This window comes from Carassius carassius, chromosome 6, assembly GCF_963082965.1.
Source record: "Carassius carassius chromosome 6, fCarCar2.1, whole genome shotgun sequence".
In the NCBI taxonomy this organism is placed as follows: domain Eukaryota; kingdom Metazoa; phylum Chordata; class Actinopteri; order Cypriniformes; family Cyprinidae; genus Carassius; species Carassius carassius.
Window position 1 is genome coordinate 7,381,998 of NC_081760.1, and position 17,958 is coordinate 7,399,955.

The 17,958-nt window shown below is 35.9% G+C and overlaps 1 protein-coding gene across 5 annotated transcripts in view; it reads left to right on the forward strand.

Annotated features, from left to right (window-relative positions):
• LOC132142308 (dystrophin-like) overlaps positions 1-17,958 on the forward strand; it is a 121,337-nt gene that overhangs the window by 51,716 nt on the left and 51,663 nt on the right. For all 5 annotated transcript variants that reach the window (XM_059552094.1, XM_059552089.1, XM_059552090.1 and 2 more), the window contains 23 exons: positions 164-334; positions 1,171-1,353; positions 1,634-1,768; positions 2,919-3,071; positions 3,182-3,343; positions 4,386-4,496; positions 4,638-4,811; positions 5,034-5,189; positions 6,176-6,346; positions 6,600-6,779; positions 7,573-7,695; positions 8,192-8,362; positions 8,558-8,674; positions 9,369-9,503; positions 10,783-10,935; positions 11,133-11,303; positions 11,760-11,870; positions 12,066-12,211; positions 13,185-13,308; positions 13,696-13,871; positions 15,562-15,709; positions 15,869-16,000; positions 16,833-16,982. In XM_059552094.1, coding sequence (XP_059408077.1) covers positions 164-334; positions 1,171-1,353; positions 1,634-1,768; positions 2,919-3,071; positions 3,182-3,343; positions 4,386-4,496; positions 4,638-4,811; positions 5,034-5,189; positions 6,176-6,346; positions 6,600-6,779; positions 7,573-7,695; positions 8,192-8,362; positions 8,558-8,674; positions 9,369-9,503; positions 10,783-10,935; positions 11,133-11,303; positions 11,760-11,870; positions 12,066-12,211; positions 13,185-13,308; positions 13,696-13,871; positions 15,562-15,709; positions 15,869-16,000; positions 16,833-16,982 — 3,453 coding nt within the window. The remainder of the gene's footprint in view (positions 1-163; positions 335-1,170; positions 1,354-1,633; positions 1,769-2,918; positions 3,072-3,181; positions 3,344-4,385; positions 4,497-4,637; positions 4,812-5,033; positions 5,190-6,175; positions 6,347-6,599; positions 6,780-7,572; positions 7,696-8,191; positions 8,363-8,557; positions 8,675-9,368; positions 9,504-10,782; positions 10,936-11,132; positions 11,304-11,759; positions 11,871-12,065; positions 12,212-13,184; positions 13,309-13,695; positions 13,872-15,561; positions 15,710-15,868; positions 16,001-16,832; positions 16,983-17,958) is intronic.

Consider the following 17,958-nt stretch of genomic DNA (forward strand, 5'->3'; position numbering starts at 1 on the left):
ACTAATTAATTACGAGGTGAGGTAGAATTTAGTCATCTTCAAAAGCCCACGCAAACCATTTTCACACCTAGGCGATATCTAAGTGAATCTTTTTGATGTTATTAGAGCATTTTCAGGTAGTCATTAAAACAAAAATGAACTCTGCTTTTTTATTGATCCTCAGACTTACGCAAAGAAATCAGCCCTGAAAGGAGGGTTGGACATGACGGTGAGTTTGAGGAAGGAGATGCAGGAAATGCAGGAGTGGATCACTCAGGCGGAGGAAGAGTATCTGGAACGAGACTTTCAGTACAAAACACCTGAGGAGCTTCATAAGGCGGTGGAGGAGCTTAAGGTTTGTTCTTTTTAAACTGAATTGGCATCATTTAGAAAACGTAATGGTATTGTCAGTGATGTCTCTTAAGGATAACATCTTTAATGGAAAAGAAAAACATAAAAAATTGAAGACATACGGTAAGAGTACAGAGGTAAAATTATTTATAAAAAACCTGTTAACAAAATGTTGGATATGTTTCAGAGTTTTAAATTCTTGTTTTTGAGATGTGTTATTTTTTTTAGTTATTTTCTACCTAAACCTGGATTTATGGATGAATAGATGGATTGATAGATTGAGGTGGAACAAGCCAAGATCAACATTTTAACAGGGGGACAGACATTGTTTGACTACTTTTCATTGTGCATTAGTTTTATGTTTGATAATAGCACTAGAGAACATGAGATTTGTGCCTTTATTGCTTTAAACAACAGTCAAGGGACACCAATTTGTACCCCCTTCATTGAAAGTGCCAAGTAACCCAAAGTTTTAGAAAAGGAAAAATTAGCACTCTCTACTGAGAACAAAGTGTCAGAGAAGCTCCACAGACAGTTGTCATTATAGCAGAAGACTGACACCCAGACAACGGAGATGTATTCATTTCCTAACAGGAGCTGGGAAGAGATTTTTGCCTCTGTGTGATCCTGTTGCTTTGTGCTTTAAGTAAATGGGGTGAATTTTTGCTTAACTTCCCAAGTTCAATGACAGTCAACAGCAGGGTTATTGTATTCTTCTCTGTCCCAGTGCCAAGCTTAGCTTAACTTTGCAAGCACAGGTTTAGGAGAATGCTGATGTTCTCTAACCTTGGTAAAAACATCTGAATGCTCACGTTATCTCCTATCCTCTCTCCCACTCAGCGGGCTCAAGAGGAAGTCCATCAAAAGGAAACAAAGGTGAAGCTACTGACGGATAAAGTCACTAATTTCATTTCAAAGGCTCCTCCTGCGGCCCATGATGCCCTGAAGGCAGAACTGGATGTTTTGACTTCTAACTACCAGCGACTGTGCAGCCGGCTCGATGGAAAATGCAAGACTTTAGAGGTGAGCTTGATATTGTGCCAGTGATGGGGTTGTGCTCAGGAGTCAGATAGTGATTCATTTGGCTTTCATCTACAGGTTTACATTTTATCAGAGAGTGTGTGTATGTGTGTGTGTTTATGTTCCCTGGGAATCAAACCCATGACTTTGATGTTGCTAGCACCAGGCCCTTTCGGTTCAAATCACTAATGTGGTTCTTCTCACCTTTGATCAAATTCTCAGGACCCAGGTCCAATGTGATATGTTTGACTAACCACATGCTCATTTCTGCTGGCTGTTGTAGGAGGTGTGGGCATGCTGGTGTGAGCTGCTGTCTTATTTGGAGTTGGAGAATGCCTGGATGGACCTACTGGAAAGGAAAATTGATGAAACAGAAAGCCTTCAAGGAGGTGTTGAGGAAATAGGAGAAGCTTTGACTGTGAGTGCTGAAAATTTTCAAGATGAACTCCTAAGAGATATAATGAGACTGTTTACTAAAAGAAGAAGCATTTTGAGTGCTGGTCATACTATCTTGTTTAAAGGAAGGTTATTTTAAAGGAATTGTTATTGGTCTGGTCTTCATGTATGGATATGTGGGTTTAGAGGCATGGAATATTGTGTATGAATTGTTTGCTTTATTCGTCCTTTTTATAGCTTGACAGCCTGTAGTCACTATAAACCCTTGATGTTAAAAGTGCTGTATAAATACATTTCCTTTTGTGTTCCACTGGAAAAATAGGGGCAGACCGGTAAATGATGACACAGTTTTCATTTTAGGTTAGAGTTTGACATGGAAAGGTTACTCTGTCCCAGTGGAACATTTTATTGTTTAGAGGTTACTCTTTCATATTGCAGGACACCGACTTAAATGCCATTCTTATTGGAGTTTCCACTTTGTCTCAGACGTTTCTCTGATGATTATTGATGATCTGTTTGAAACTCTAGAGTGTTTCCCAAACAAGGGTTTGTGAGGGAACTGCAGGCAGTTTTGAAAATAAATTATTTAAAAATTAAAATTTAGATGGAAAATTAAAATAAATAGATGGGGCTGAAAAAATGTATCAAAATAAAACTGATATCACAAAATTGTTTATGTATATAGATAACATTTTCATATGAGATAAAATGTAATATCGCAGTTCACATTTCAATCATAATACATGACAAAATAAATGCAATAAATTTTTGGCCAAATTTTGCAGCCCTATAAATATATATACATAAGACATGTACTAACTGACATGATGCTGCTCCAGAGGTTATACACTCATTTACTCAGGAAACCAAGAAACTAAACTGAGAAGTAGGAGACTTTAGCAAAACATTTATTGATTTAGCAGACACTTTTATCCAAAACTTTTTAATAATGAGTAATACTACCAGAACAGACTCAATTTGTTGCCTAGTAGAATTTGAGAAATTAAATAGATCTCATTTGTTATTTTTATTTCCTGTGAGCTAATATATGCACTGATAATGACAAAATAATCATACCAAAAATTCAATCTTGCATCATCACCATGGAAAGTATCTTTTTTCAAATGACATATAAATCATTGGTATTAAAGTGGTTTCCCATTCCCTTCCAGTCTTTAGACACCATGATTAGGGAGCATCCTGAGTACAACCGCAACCAGATCCGTGAATTAGCCCAGACCCTCATGGATGGCAGAGTGCTTGATGAGCTCATAAACAAAAAATTGGAGGACTACAACACACGCTGGGACGAACTAATGCAAAGGGTAGGAACTTAAGATGACTCGGTTGTATTGCTGCAGCTGAAACCTTAAGTATATTCATTGGATTTGTTCATGTTTTGATTCTCTTCCCTGCTTTCTGCTGTCAATAAAAGGCTTTACAAAGGCGCCAGCAGCTGGAGAAAAGCATGCAGTGGGCTCAGGAGAACGACAAAACCCTGTGCCTCATTCAGGACTCTCTGAACACCACTGACCGACATTTGACTGCTTACATAGCAGATGGCATAGATGCTGCACAGATACCTCAGGAGGCACAGGTATTCATATTATCTCATATATGTGCCAAATATATATATATATATTTTTTTTTTTAATTATTATTATTTTAATTATCTTTATGCATTCTGCCAAATCGTTTGTCCTACGTATGGGCTCATCGATTCTTAATTCTATATTTTGTTATATTTTTAGTTATATTTATTTATTTATTTATTCATTCACACGTAACATATTTTTAAAGAACTTTTAATTCAATGAATTTTGTATTGAAAATTATAAAACTGATAGTTCCGGTTCCATAAGGGCCTTGAATGACCTATCATATACAGGGTGTGAGCTCTTTTGACTTAAAGGTGCTGTATGTAAGTTTTTGACTCTACTAAAGCATAAGTCATAGCATAACAGCCAGTTATTCACCTTTGAAAAAATGTGCGTTCTGGGCTGGAATGTCTGTCGTTGTTTTGGTTTGTGAAACCTGCCTACTGCCAGTTTACCAAATTGTATTTCAGCCCCTCGTGTTGCCAGTTGGCGGGAAACACAGCTTATTTAATTTCTGTCATGGAAGCTGGCAAACGAAAGTACGGATTCCTGCACGTGGCATGCAGGAAAAAAAAATAGTAGGCTAAATCATGTGCACGATTTACTATTTTGTTCCCTTGATTTGCTAAATCGCTCACACAATTACTAATTTGTTCCCTCGATTTATAAATCGTGTGCAAGAATTATCAAATAGAGGGAATGAAATAGTAATCGTGCACGTTTAAGTACATCAAGGGAATGGATTAGTAAATTGTGCGCACAATTTACTTATTCTTTAATGTAGTGTGCGGGGCTCCGTACGAGGGGGTCGGTGCATCAGTCTGGCAACCTGCATGTGCATCAAGTCTGAGGAGGAAGGACCAAGTGAAAAAAACCCTCTTCAATATTTTGAATTTAGAATGCAATAACTAGTTCATCCACTCTGTGTCAATCCTACATATAGTACCTTTAAATAAATTAAGTAGCCTAAGTATGCTGTTTATTTATTTAGTTATTATTTAAAGATGACTATGACTGCCTTGTTATTATCTTATTTAACAGAAAATTCAGACCGAGTTGAATGGTCATGAAGTGACTCTCGATGACATGAAGAAAAAGGCTGTCGAGGTTGACGCATCAGAGAAAGTGATTGGAGAAATTGATGCAACATATGTAAGAGTTATAATGTTCAGTAGCTGATTTTTATTATTTTGTCCCAGTCACAGATTCTTTCTGTATAAATGCATTAATCAAATAATAAACAAATAATCAAATACCTGTTAACAAATGCCTGTTTTCTGTGTGTTTGTTTAGGATAAACTATTGCAAGTGAAAGGCAAGTTCAGGCTTTTCCAAAAGCCAGCGAACTTTGACCAACGTTTGAAGGAATGTGAGCGAGCGTTAGGGGAGGTGAAAGGAAAGCTGGGAGTGCTGAGTATTCGGAGTGTGGAGCAGGAGGTGGTACAGTCACAGCTGGAGCAGTGCATGGTGGGTAATAGCTTTTATTCTTATTGTTTTTCTGAATACATTAATTGTTAATGCATGAATAGTTGTGGAGATCGAACTGATTACTTCATACTGTATGAAATTTGTTCAACTTCGATTCTTTGTTTTGTTAAATTTCTCAATTTAATTGTAGTTTTTGTTTGGTTCTTGTCAGGAAGCAATATCACACTGAGTTTAATCACATTCTCTGTTTCCCCCATGTAGAAGTTCTATAAGAATCTGAGTGAGGTGAAATCAGAGGTGGAGACGGTGATAAAGACGGGAAGACAGATTGTGCAGAAGCAGCAAACAGAGCAACCCAAAAACCTGGACGACAGGCTGACGGCCCTCAAACTTGCTTACAATGATTTGGGTTCACAGGTAAAGGAATACAACGATAAATGTAAGACATATACAGTACCAGTTTGACACACCTGCTCATTTGTAATTTTTTTTGTAAGATTTATTTTTGCCGTTTTATGCCGTTATTTAGATAGGACAGTATAGTTCGACAGGAAGCTAAGTGGCTGAGAGAGGGGAGATGGGATCGGGAAAGGTCAGCGAGCTGGTACTTGAACTCGTGACACCCGAAGCGCAATGGCGCTGTATGTCAGTAGAAACAGTTACAATATACAATGAGGTCGGTCCGATGGCCTCATGGGCAGCGCGCCAACCTCATTGTATATTGTTACTGTTTTTCATTTTAGGATAATAGTAATATCATCAAAAATTAATATTTATATTAAGCAAGAATGCATTAAATTGATCAAAAGTAATAGTAAAAACATATGGAATGCTATTAGGGCCGCACAATTAATTACATTTCGGATATCGGATACCAAAATTACGTAATCGTTCAAAGCAGCAATTAAAAGTCCACTTATGTTATTCTGTGTGCTTAAGATGCATTTTCTTCTTTATACGTGTTATCTTAAGGGTTTTCCCATTATTTTAATTTTTGTTTTAGCATAACATTACACTACCATTCATTTATATTTTTTTATAATTAAAAAAGACTAATCGAATCCGATGTATAGTTGACATTTGAGGCTTAATACTATAGAAAAGCACTTAAAGGTTTTTTATTTTTAGCTTGTTTATTTTCATAAAATATTATGGCATGCAGTTGCATCAAACAATGGTATTAACATCATTCAATGTAAATTGTGATAATCATTATTAATAATCGCAATTTCAAGAGAATAATCGTCAGTTCTGATTTTTTATCATAACTGTAGAGCCCTAATATGCTATAAAAGATTACTGTTTCAAATAAATGCTGTTCTTTTATGTTGTAACTATCTTTGTGATAGTATTGAAGGAGTTGGCTGATTTTCCAATTGTCTCGTCTCGTTGTTTGTGTGCAGGTAACAGAAGGAAAGCAAGAACTGGAGAAGCTTTTAAAGTTATTAAGGAAGTTTAGGAAGGAGGTAAACAGTCTGACAGAATGGTTGGCTACTACTGATGAGGAACTGACGCGCCGCTCTTCAGTGGAAGGCATACCAAGCGATTTGGATGCAGAGTTGTCTTGGGCAAAGGTAAATGAATAGTCAGCTGGCTTCATTGCAGCAGCATTGTTTATATCTGAAACAGTTTGCCAGTCATTAAAGGAATAGTTCTTCCAAAAGAAATGACTTTCAGTGGATAGGCGAATTGTTAGCTAATTGTTAGTTTATTATCAGTGCTGTGTTGTTTTTTAAGAAGGTAGATGTGTTGAAAAAAAAAAGTTACTTCATTTTTTAAAAGAAAAGCTCAAAAACAACCTTTTAAAACATGATCTTTCCCACCCAGGTGACGCAGCAGGACACTGAGCATCATAAGCCACAGCTGAAACTGGTGAGGGAGTTGGCAGAGACCCTGAAGGGTTTACTTCGTAGCCAGGAGAACCTGATTGATGACAAGGTCAGTCTGCTCAACTGCAACTGGATCGCAGTGACGTCACGGAGCGAGCAGTGGCTGAAACTCCTCCTGGTGAGCAACCATTCAGAGAAACCATTCAACTGTCTTGACCCTTTTCTGAGTCATTTCATTCTAGGCAAAATATTTCTTATGCTTAATATTCCCTACAAGGCTAAATTCATTTCCTTTCAATTCCACATCTCCAGGTTGTTCCTTAAAATCCAGACAGTGATTTCTGGAGGCGGCAATAATGTTATGAAACTGTTAAGCACATTTATCTCCTCCTTTTCTTTACTTGCTGTATCCTCCATCATTTTTCAAATCTTTTATCTCTTTGAGTATATTTTGTTCTACTTTGTAAATAACTTTATGCAAATCTGAGGGACAATATTTTAAAAGATGAGGCTGGGCTTTAAAGGTATAAAGAATCGATTAAATAAATATTTCACCCAAAATAAAAATTCCATCATTGTTTTCTAACCCAGACATGTCATTCTGAACCTGTATGACTTACCTTCTATCATGAAACGCAAAAAGATTTCACCTTTTTTTCATTCAGTTAAAGAAAGACTCATAAAAGACATCATAAAAGGCTCATGAAAGTGGTCCATGTGACTGTAGTTCACTATAGCTATTATTGAAAAAGGCATGAAAACAATCTTCAAATGTTGTTGTTTTTTTGTTCAGCAACATAAAGAAAGTCATACAGATTTGGAACAACAATACAGTGAGTAAATAATGACAGAATGTTCATTTTCTGGGTGAACTATTCATTTAATGTGACATGAAATCTCAAAACCCTGTTCCCGAACAAATTTCCTTTTGCTAAGCCAAATGTAAACATAACTCTCCATCTGTCATTCAGGATTATCAGAGTCAGATGAAAACATTTGAGCAGAACATTTCTCAGATCAACACCTGGATGGATCGTGCTGAAGAAACACTGGATGAGATGGACAGCCAGGGCTGTGTTGAGCACGCTATAAAGGTCTTCACTAGCACAATATCAGACTCTCACAGTGAGCTGTTCCACTTGACAACCAACCGTTCTCCATTATTGAGGACTAGATTTTGTTTTATGCAGCCATACTTTTCCATCAAATTAAATAAACAGTTATCCATCTCTTCTATGACAATGTTTTGATGGCTCATTAATTGGAAGCAATTTGCTGCAAATAAAACTCTAGATTAGGCCATTAGAGAGAACAAAACAGACAGCCAGATAAAAAACAAAAAGTGTTTTAGTATTATTGAACATAATTTCTGTTATCATTTACGAAGTAAATATATATCTTTTACAACTTACTATCAAAATGTTTACACCAGTAGATTTAGTTTTTGTGTGTTTTGAAGTTTTAGAAGTTTTACATGTACTCATGTATGATAGATCATTTTTAATGCATTTTTGAGTGAAACAAGATTAATTTTTTTTTTTTTGTATATTCAAAATGCACTCACAATTGATGTGTTCTTTGAATGTCCAGGGTTTGCGGATGGAGCTGGAGGAGATGAAGGGGAAGGTTGAAGCAGTGCAGGTTCTTGCAGAGGACCTTGTAAAGAACAGAGGGGAACATTGTAAAGCTCAAGTAAAACCGAAGCTAGAACAGCTCAATCAGCGCTTTGACATCGTCGCAAAAAGGATTTTAACAGGACAGGTAATGTTAACTGATAAATGTATAAATAGAGTTAAAACACAAATATAGAACCATGGTGAGCTATCTGGTTTCTCTTTTCTTTGTTGATCCTTAAACTCATCAGAGACATTGTCTTATTATCCCACTTAGAAAATAGATTTGGGGGGGGGGGGTATATAATTGGATTGTTATATATTTGATTATATTTTCTTGCAGGCCTCATCTCAAGAGTTAGATGAGTACCACAGACAGGCTAATATATGGCTCCAGGTGCTGGACGAGGAGATTAAATTAGGTGAAAGTTTAAAAGAGGAAGATTTCCTGGAGGATGCGGTAAGAAAATACTCTTTACTGTTTCTTTGGCTAAAATTAATTTTGGTGACTGGAACCGCACGGGCAGCAAAAGGCTGAAACAAGCTCCGAGCTTTATCGTAAAGATCTCATGACAAAAAACATGATGAGTTTCAGGGAATGGGTCTGGTTCTTGAGTAACAAATGCTGGCAAAGTACATCATCGCTTTGCTTATAGGTTTCAACGGCGGCAAACTGTCTATTGGATGGATGGATGGATAGACTGACAGATTTTTTAAAATATTTTTATCAGAACAAGTTACAAGGTACATTGAAAGTATTCCGTGACAGAGGCACTCTCAAAGGCATTCATTTTTACCTTTTCTACACACAACATAAAAACAAACAAACAAACAAAAAACCTATAGAGGAAGGGGACAGGATATTTATTACATATATTATACAACTGGATATATTACAACTGGACTTGAGGAAAACTGTGATGGTGAGAATGGTGACTTCATTGTTATCAGCACCGACAATGAGGTTGATTTGCAAGAATTAGCCTCCGCTTCACACCATTCTATATGTGGGGACTGAAAGCAATAATTGTTTGTAAATTTGCTGCCCAATAATAATTTAGCAAATTTGGGAGAGCCAGTCCTCCATCCTTTTTCGTTGATTTGATGGTGTTTCTAGCATAATCTTATATTTTTGTCTTCCTTTTCTTTCACAGGGCATAGATGAGGATGCACTAAACGAACTGTTCTTAAAAGGAGAAAATCTCCTCAAGAGAGCTCCTAGCGGGGAGAAAAGAGAGGCTGTTCGCGAGAAACACAGTCTTCTTCATGATAAATATGACACTCTAAAGGTAATTGTTTTGCTTGATGACACGTCAAGTACACATTTGATTTGAAATGAAGGCCATAAGAATCCATTTACTAGCTCTTGGCATTAGGCTCATGACAAGTCATTGAATTTGAATGTTTTCTTTAAAAATTTGAACGTTTTCTTACATTCAAGTACAAACAAGGACAACACCATCAAATATCTAACTGTACATACTATGTAATTTTTTGCAGTAATGCAAAAGCAGTTAGTTGTTAGGTTGATCATACATTACAAAATATATTTCTTAATCAGGTTTTTTTTTTTTTTTTGCTTTGAGCGTTAATATATCTAAATTGAATGAGATTTATACTTAAAACAATTTGACAATGGCTTATTAAAGATATTTATTCTATGAAAACAAGTAGTTATTTTATTGAGTGTGATTTTATGTAGGATATTTATTTAGGATATATAAGTTTCTGGATCAAAATCCTTTATTACTCCCGAAACAACATCTATATCATTATCCAGTCAGATTTTAAAGTTATGTATTTGAAATATTTATTACTGAAATAATATAAATGAAACTGCACTAGTAAAGTCAGTTGGTTCAGGTCAGTGTAAGGTTGAACTCCTGTATTATTATTCAGGTCAGAGACAAGGTCAAAACTGTAATAAGAATGAGGTCATGCTTCGGTTATGGTAGGTTAGAGACATGGTCAAAACTAAGGTCTGGGATGGGATTTGTTTATTAGTCAAATTTAAAATTAGCCAATCATGTTAAACTTGGACAAATCATGTTTTGCTTGGTGGTATAATCATATACTTAAAATTCATTGTTTTTGAGAAATTACTGTATGTTATGAGTCTTAGGCCTAGTCCACACGGACACGGGTATTTGTATAACCGGAGTTTTTCCTCCTGCGTTTAAAAAAAAAATCCCGTCCACATGAAAACGCCAAAACATGCTATCAAGCGCTGTCAAGAGCAGGCGACGATATAACCCAAATTGTAAAGTCACCTTGGCCAATCAGAAGCAGTCAGCAGCGCACAATCTGACGTCAAACACAGCGGATAACGGCGCACACTCTGACGTTGCAAGGCAAAAACCCCGGTTATACTGTCCACACGACAACACTGCAACCGGCGTTTCTGAAAATGCTCACCCTGGCCGTAGTTTTCAAAAATGTTCGGTTTCGGTGCCCTGAAACTGCGTTTTCGTGTGGACGAAAGGCGGAACCGCGTAAAAAAAGTCACGGTTATAAAAATACCCGTGTCCGTGTGGACAGGGCCTTAATATTTTCATTCTGCGTTCACAGAATCTGAGAGCTCTGAGAAAGAAGAGGGCCCTTGCTCTTGCTCCACAGTGGTACCAGTTCTGTAAGAAAACAGATGACATGATGCAGTGGCTGGACAAAATTGAGAAGAACCTTGCAGAGTTTCCAGATCCCCCCGAAGAGCCAAGAGTGAAAGTGAGAGTGAAAGTTTCTTTACTGTGTGCGCACTAGTCTTAATGATTTTGTATATTCTTATATTTTAGCTGCTTCAACCAAACACGCACAATTATACTTTTACTTTGACTTATTTGTGTCTTTTGGGTCCCTTTGCTTCCTTCTTAAGAATATATAAAGACTGTACACTAAAAAAATTGATGTATGTTCTCCATCAGGCAGTTGGTACTGAGATTGAACAGCAGCATCTGAAGTTGGAGGACTTGCGTGAACTGGGCCGTGTGCTTTCTGAGGGCGGAGCTGCCAAGCTTGTGGAGCCCCGCCTTCTCCCGGTCAATAAACGCTGGGCAGACCTGGACGTTAATTTCACTCAAGTACGCCACAAGAGTGTAAGTGTGCTTTTAGTGGTAAAAAAAAAAAGGTCAATAGATGTTGGCAATACAAATTTATTGTGAAAGTAATAGCAAGTCAGCGTACCTTCATAATTTTGCCCTGTAGTTTTGACTCCTAAATAAAAAAAAATTAAAAATACTAATAATAATAAAAAAAGATTTTAAAGTCAATAGTAGTAAAAAGAAAGTAAATACTGAAAATGCATTTTTTTTTTATATTATAAATGGAAATATTAAAATAATGGAAAAAATTCCTGTGGTAAAATCACTGTAATGCACAGCATCTTATGATTTATTGATTTAATGAGGTATTGTGTGTGACTTTTTTTTCTTTCCTGAACATTAATTTTTCCATCTGTTTTTTTCCCTTCATTGCACAGTATCCTGTTTTTTCATCAGAGTAAAGTTAGCAAATTGAATGAGACACATTTGTTCTCCATCCTGTATTTTCAGGAGCTGCAGTTCTTGCTGCAGGTTATCGCTGAAAACGAAGCTCTGCTGAACTCTCCTGAGCTCTGGTCTACAGCATTCATCAACGTTTCCCAACAAGAGAAGTGCCTTAAGGTTATATCATAAACCATGTCTCATTTCTACAAATGATTTTTATAAACCAAAGCATTTTTGTATTCATGAGTTTATTGAATCTATTATTGATTTACTCATGAGCTGTACATGAACACAATTTGTTATACTCACACCACTGAAACAGCAGTTAAACTAATGTAAATGCTTTCATTGGTTGTGTTACATGTGATAAAGGAAGTTAAAATTAATCTGGATAAACTGGAAGGTCCGGTGGTGGAGGCTCTGGGCAGGGGCGCCTCTCTTCCAGAGGACAGTTTACTGGTCCAGCTGCTCGGAACCAACTGGGAAAACCTTAAAAAGCTCTATCATGACAGACTCACGTAAGGATGAATAACATCTCATTGTTGAAATTTGCCTTGCCACTTAAAAGAGTCAATTGAAAATAGTGTGTAATTTAAATAAGAGTTCAGAGGTGTTTGTCTTTGAATAATTTTGAACATTATACTAACATTGTGTTAAATGAACTGTAATTGCATGAATATGATGAAATATATATGCATGCAGAAGAATAAGATGTATAAATTGACTTTACTAAATAGTGTTATTTTAGTATTATTAATATACTATTATAGTATTTATTAATATTTTGAATTGCCTTTTATTTTTATATTTTCCGTCTTCATTTTAGTTTTAGTACATTTGTTGTGTCTTTGTCATTATTATTATTTTTTTATATTTATATTAAGCTTTAATTTAAATTTTAGTAAATTTTAGTACTTCAACTTATTCATTAAGTTGCAAAGCAACTTTTTTAATTAGAGTTTTAAGTTTTAATTTTAGTTAATGGAAACAAAATTTGATAGTTAAAAACTTTTGCTAACAGATAAAGTATTTAAAAAGTATTTAAGTATTTAAAATATATTAAATTAATGCATTTAGCAGACGCTTTTATCCAAAGCGACTTACATTGCATTCAGGCTGACAATTTTCTACTATCATGTGTTCCCTGGGATTCGAACCCCCAACCTTGCGCTTGCTAACGCAATGCTCTACCATTTGAGCTACAGGAACACATATATAAGAAAATATATAAGAATATCTATGCAATATACATTATTAGTCATAAGTAGAGGAGTCATTCTAAATGAGCTGTTAATTAGTCTGGGTTAAGTATTAACTAAATAAACACAGAAGTGTTTTTGAGTGCTTTATAACTAAATAATGTATAAATTAACTTTTATTTCAATACATTTTGCAGTTTAAATCAAAATATTGATTTTTATTTTCAGAATATTATCTCTCTTTACTCTCTGACTCACAATGCTCTGTTTGTCTACTTGTGCTGCTGTCCAGACGCCTTGAAAAATCCAAGAAATTCAGTGAGGAGCATAAAACGCTTGACGGTTGGCTCACAGATGCTGAGAGGACGATAGTGAAGTGTGAACAAGACCCCATAAATTATAGAGACCACCTCAAGGTAATCATAAATTTAATTCTAATGTCTTACCTATCCTCGTGTCCAAACCTAAAAAGACAAAAGAAAATATTTTGAAGAATGTTGGTAACTTAACAGTCTCGGCTCCCATTGACTTCTATCGTATGGAAATCAATGGAAACCATGGTTCCCAACATTCTTCAAAATATCTTCTTTTATGCTCATATGCATCATACCGGTTTGGAACAATATGAGGTTGAAGAAATAATCACAACATTCTTATTTCTGGGTGGATTACTCCTAAAAATTATTAACAATAGTAAATCATTATATGCAGGTTTCGTAGAAAGTGATACCAGATTTTTGTAGGCAGTAAGTCATGTTAGATTAGTTTCAGACCATCCAAACTGTGACATTCTACTTTCCCAGGAGCTCCAGGGGGTTTTGGAGGAACAGGAAGCAGCAGTGAAGGGGCTCAATGCTCTTGGGACAGATATGACTCCACAGTGCAGTAAGGACGACAGGGACCACATTAAACAGCAGCTTGCCTCTATCAATTCCCGCTGGGCCAAAGTGTCCAACCAGCTCACTGAGATCAAGAGACGGTTAGTAAAAATTGAGGAAATATTAATGCAGACAGCTTGTTATAGTGCCACACACACATATTGAATATCTTTGAGCAGCAAACACCTACATAATTGCACTTTTGCAATTGTTTTGAAAGAATGTATACACTGTGTATAGAAAAGAAACACTCCCCTTTAAAATAATGCAGCATCAAATGAAGATGGACACAGTTTTAGTTTTTCCCAGCTGTATTTACTTAGTGATTCCGAATTTTTTCCCCCTGACATGTTGGTGTTATATCTTTCACTTGGATGTCATAAGTTGCAAAAAACATGAGTTGAAAAAAGGATCACCCCCGAAATGACCTGTAAACTCAATCAGATGTAACTAATCACCTTCTCAATGGCACACAAAGTCATTTGACTTTCAGCTGTGATCAGCTGTGGTCATTATTATTAGCTCAGCATGAAAAGAGCTTTCCTGGAGCATTTCAGTCCTTGGTAGTGCAACTGAAGCAAACAATCAGTGATGGGTGGCAAGGCACTGTCAAAAGATCTCCAGGATAAAGTCAGGAGATGGATACAAAATTTTTTCGAAGACTTTATCAATGCCTAGAAGCACAGTGGAGTCTATTATTAAGAAGTTACAATTATTTGGTACAACACAGACCCTTCCTGGATCCGGATGTCACTCAGAACTGGATGAAAGAGCCAGAAATAAACTGGATAGAGAGGCCCAAGAGGCCTACAGCAATTCTGAAGCAATTACAGGAATTTATGACAAAGACTGGTCATTGTTTACATGTGTCAACAGTATCACAAAGTCTCCACAAAGTTGGCTTGTATGGGAGGGTTGCAAGAAAAAAGTCACTCCTCAAGACAGGCCACATGCAGACACGACTGAGCTCAGCCAAAACAAGCATTGAGGACTGTGGGGCAGAAATTGAATTATTAGGCCTCAACACCAAATGATATGTCTGGCGGAAATCCAATCCAGGTCACCATCCAAGTAACAGCATTCCTACAGTAAAGCATGGAGCTGGTAATATCCTGTTATGGGGGTGTTTCTCTGCAGCAGGGACTGGAGCACTTGTCAGGATAGAAGGAAAAATGGAAGGGGCAAAATACCATCATATTCTTGAGGAAAATCTGCTGCCCTATGCCAGAACGTTGTCAATGGGAAGAAGGTTTACCTTTCAACATGACAATGACCCAAAGCACACAGCAAAACTGATCACACAGTGGTTGAAAGAGAAAAATGTGAATGTCCTTGCATGGCCTAGTCAGAGCCTAGACTTAAACCCAACTGAAAATCTGTGGAATGACTTGAAGCCTGCAGTCCACAAACGCTCACCATCAAATTAAACTGAACTTGAGCAGTTCTGCAAAGAAGATTGGGCAAATATCGCAAAGTCTAGATGTGTAAAGATAATAGAAACATATCCCAACAGACTACAGGCTTTAATTAAAGCAAAAGGAAGTTCAACAAAATACTGACACAAGGGGTTGAATCTTTTTCCAAATCAGTTTTTATTTTTTATATTTTTCAGACATTTTGGTGTTATATCTTTCAGTTGGATGTTATAAGTTGCACCTAGTAAATACAGCTGGATAAAACAAAAACTGTGTCCGTCTTCATTTCAGGCTGCAATGCAACAAAATGTGATTATTTTAAAGGGTGCTGATTCTTTTCTATACCCACTGTAAATATGGCTGCTGTGTGTTTTAGGTCTGCAGGGGCAAAAATTGTTCTTGCCGAGTTAAATGAAGACATGGGTGAGTTTCAGTCCTGGCTGGATGATGCAGAGGCTGTGGTTGCACTTCCTGTTGAAGCAGGTCATAAGGAACAGCTAAGTGCAACATTAGAAAAAGTGAAGGTAAAAATCACTTGCTCAAAAGAGATACCATTAGCTCATGGGAAAAAAAACTTAGCTTTTAGCTCCATATTCACATTCAAAGTCTCCCATAAGGCAAATCACCAAAAATGAGTCACAAAGACGAGCAGATAATTAATACATGTATGTGAAAATCTTTAGGCCCGAGTTGTGGAACTGCCGAGCAGGAAACAGAATCTTCATCAGATCAACAGCAAAGGCTCTTCTCTCCCAGCTGATAAAGTCAAACCACTGGAGAAACATCTAAAGGTTATCAACATGCGATGGGCCAAGGTAATCTAAATCGTTTGATTCTTTCTCTACTGTTTGATTTTACTGGCCCATTAAATTAGATTTTGTGACCTTGGTGTGATTACAGCCTAATGAGCACATTATCATTGTGTAGTCAGATTGAAGTAATCATAGATGCTATCAACAATTAGCTAGCATTAGAATCTCTAGAGAGCATGTTATATTTTATCCCATAATTTATATATAATTTTTTTTGTATTCTTATCATCAGGTGACTGAACTATTTTTGTACTATTTTGTTGATACAGTGAAATTAATATATTTTAAAGTGTGACCACTCTGAAAAAAAATATTCACTTAGAAATTGCTTATAAATTTCACAATTAATTGCAAAAACATAATTAAAGTTAAATTTGAAGTAGAAAGACTACAAAACTTAATGCAATAATCTATGTTTCATTTGCAACTTAAAAAAACTAAAACAATTTTAACAGTGAAAATTTTGTATACATCGTAAAAAAAACTATACATATTTTGTCTTTTTTTCTTAATTATTATAACAGCTATGTTGTTAAAATTAATGTGAAATTCACATCTTTTTTTAATGAATGATATTTAATTGTAATGAAAATGTGAGGAAAATTGTGAAAAGTGGTAATATCTATCTATCTATCCACCCATCCCTTAAAATATAATATTTGTGTTCTTTATGAAAAAAAATACTTATTCTATTTACTCACCTATTTGTAACAGTTCCGTATCATAAAACATGACCTTGAGATGCTCTAGACAGGTTTTGCAAGATTCCCCCCTGCAGTGATTTACTGAAAATCTTTGAAAATTTACTTTAAATGTCTCTTTCTCTCCTCCAAAGGTGTCCACTGATCTTCCTGAGAAGCAGCAACAAATCAAAGATCTCCTGAGGGATTTGTCTTTGTACCAGGGACAGCTCTCCAAGCTCTCAGTTTGGGCCTCCACTACAAAGAATCAGCTTGAGCAGTCCCCTACTGCAGTGGACCCAAAGGTAATCTCACAGACGTGATCAAGCACATATGTAAAACTTACTACCCATAGTCTTGCTGTTTTATAATACTGCCGCCTGTCTCTGTGCAGTAATTTTTAGCCTGGTGTGGTGTAGTGGTTGATGGCTGGCAACCATCACATCACATTGATGATTTGATCCCTTCATTCACAAACAAGGTGTTGTGCTGTATTATAAAAGTCTGTTTGAATATTTTTAATGACCAATTGCTTTGCCAGTCAAAGTCTTTAGAGAATTATTTTGTTTAAATTTTTTTATTAAACTGTCATTTGTCTCATTTAACACAATCTCTCACATTTGTACCAAGAGAGTGTTTTAGATGACATAGGCTATTTAATTAGACTCCCAGCATCATCTTCATTCAGAGTTTCAGCTTCTCCCATCAGGGCATGGGTTTCGCTTCTCTAGACATGGAACTAACAGGTTCAGGATATCATTTGTTCTTGAAGTTTCTGAAATTCTGAAAAAAAATCAATACATCTGTATAGTACTTCTGTGATTTTGAATTGTTTGTGGCTGGTTCACTCTGATTCGGCTGTATGCAGTTGATTGATTTGCACATTGCTGCATGCTGTTTCTTTATACTGTTGTTTTTTAAAAAACAAAAACAAATCTTTGTTCTTTGTTAGTGACGCTTGTCATGGCAAGCATGACTTACTATTGCTCCTTTTCTCGGTTAAGGGTAATTCAAAACCATATTTCACCCAAATCAAAAGAAAAATCTTAATAATAACAATAAATCTAAATAAGAATATATATATTTTTTTACTTCAAATATACATTATATATATATATATATATATATATATATATATATATATATATATATATATTGTTCTGCATTTAGTTTATGCTTATTTAAGTAAAAATGCTGTATTAAAGTGTTGAGAATATAATGACAGTTAACACTGAGAATTAAATTAAATTATAATAATAAAAGCTTGTAAATAAAATGTTC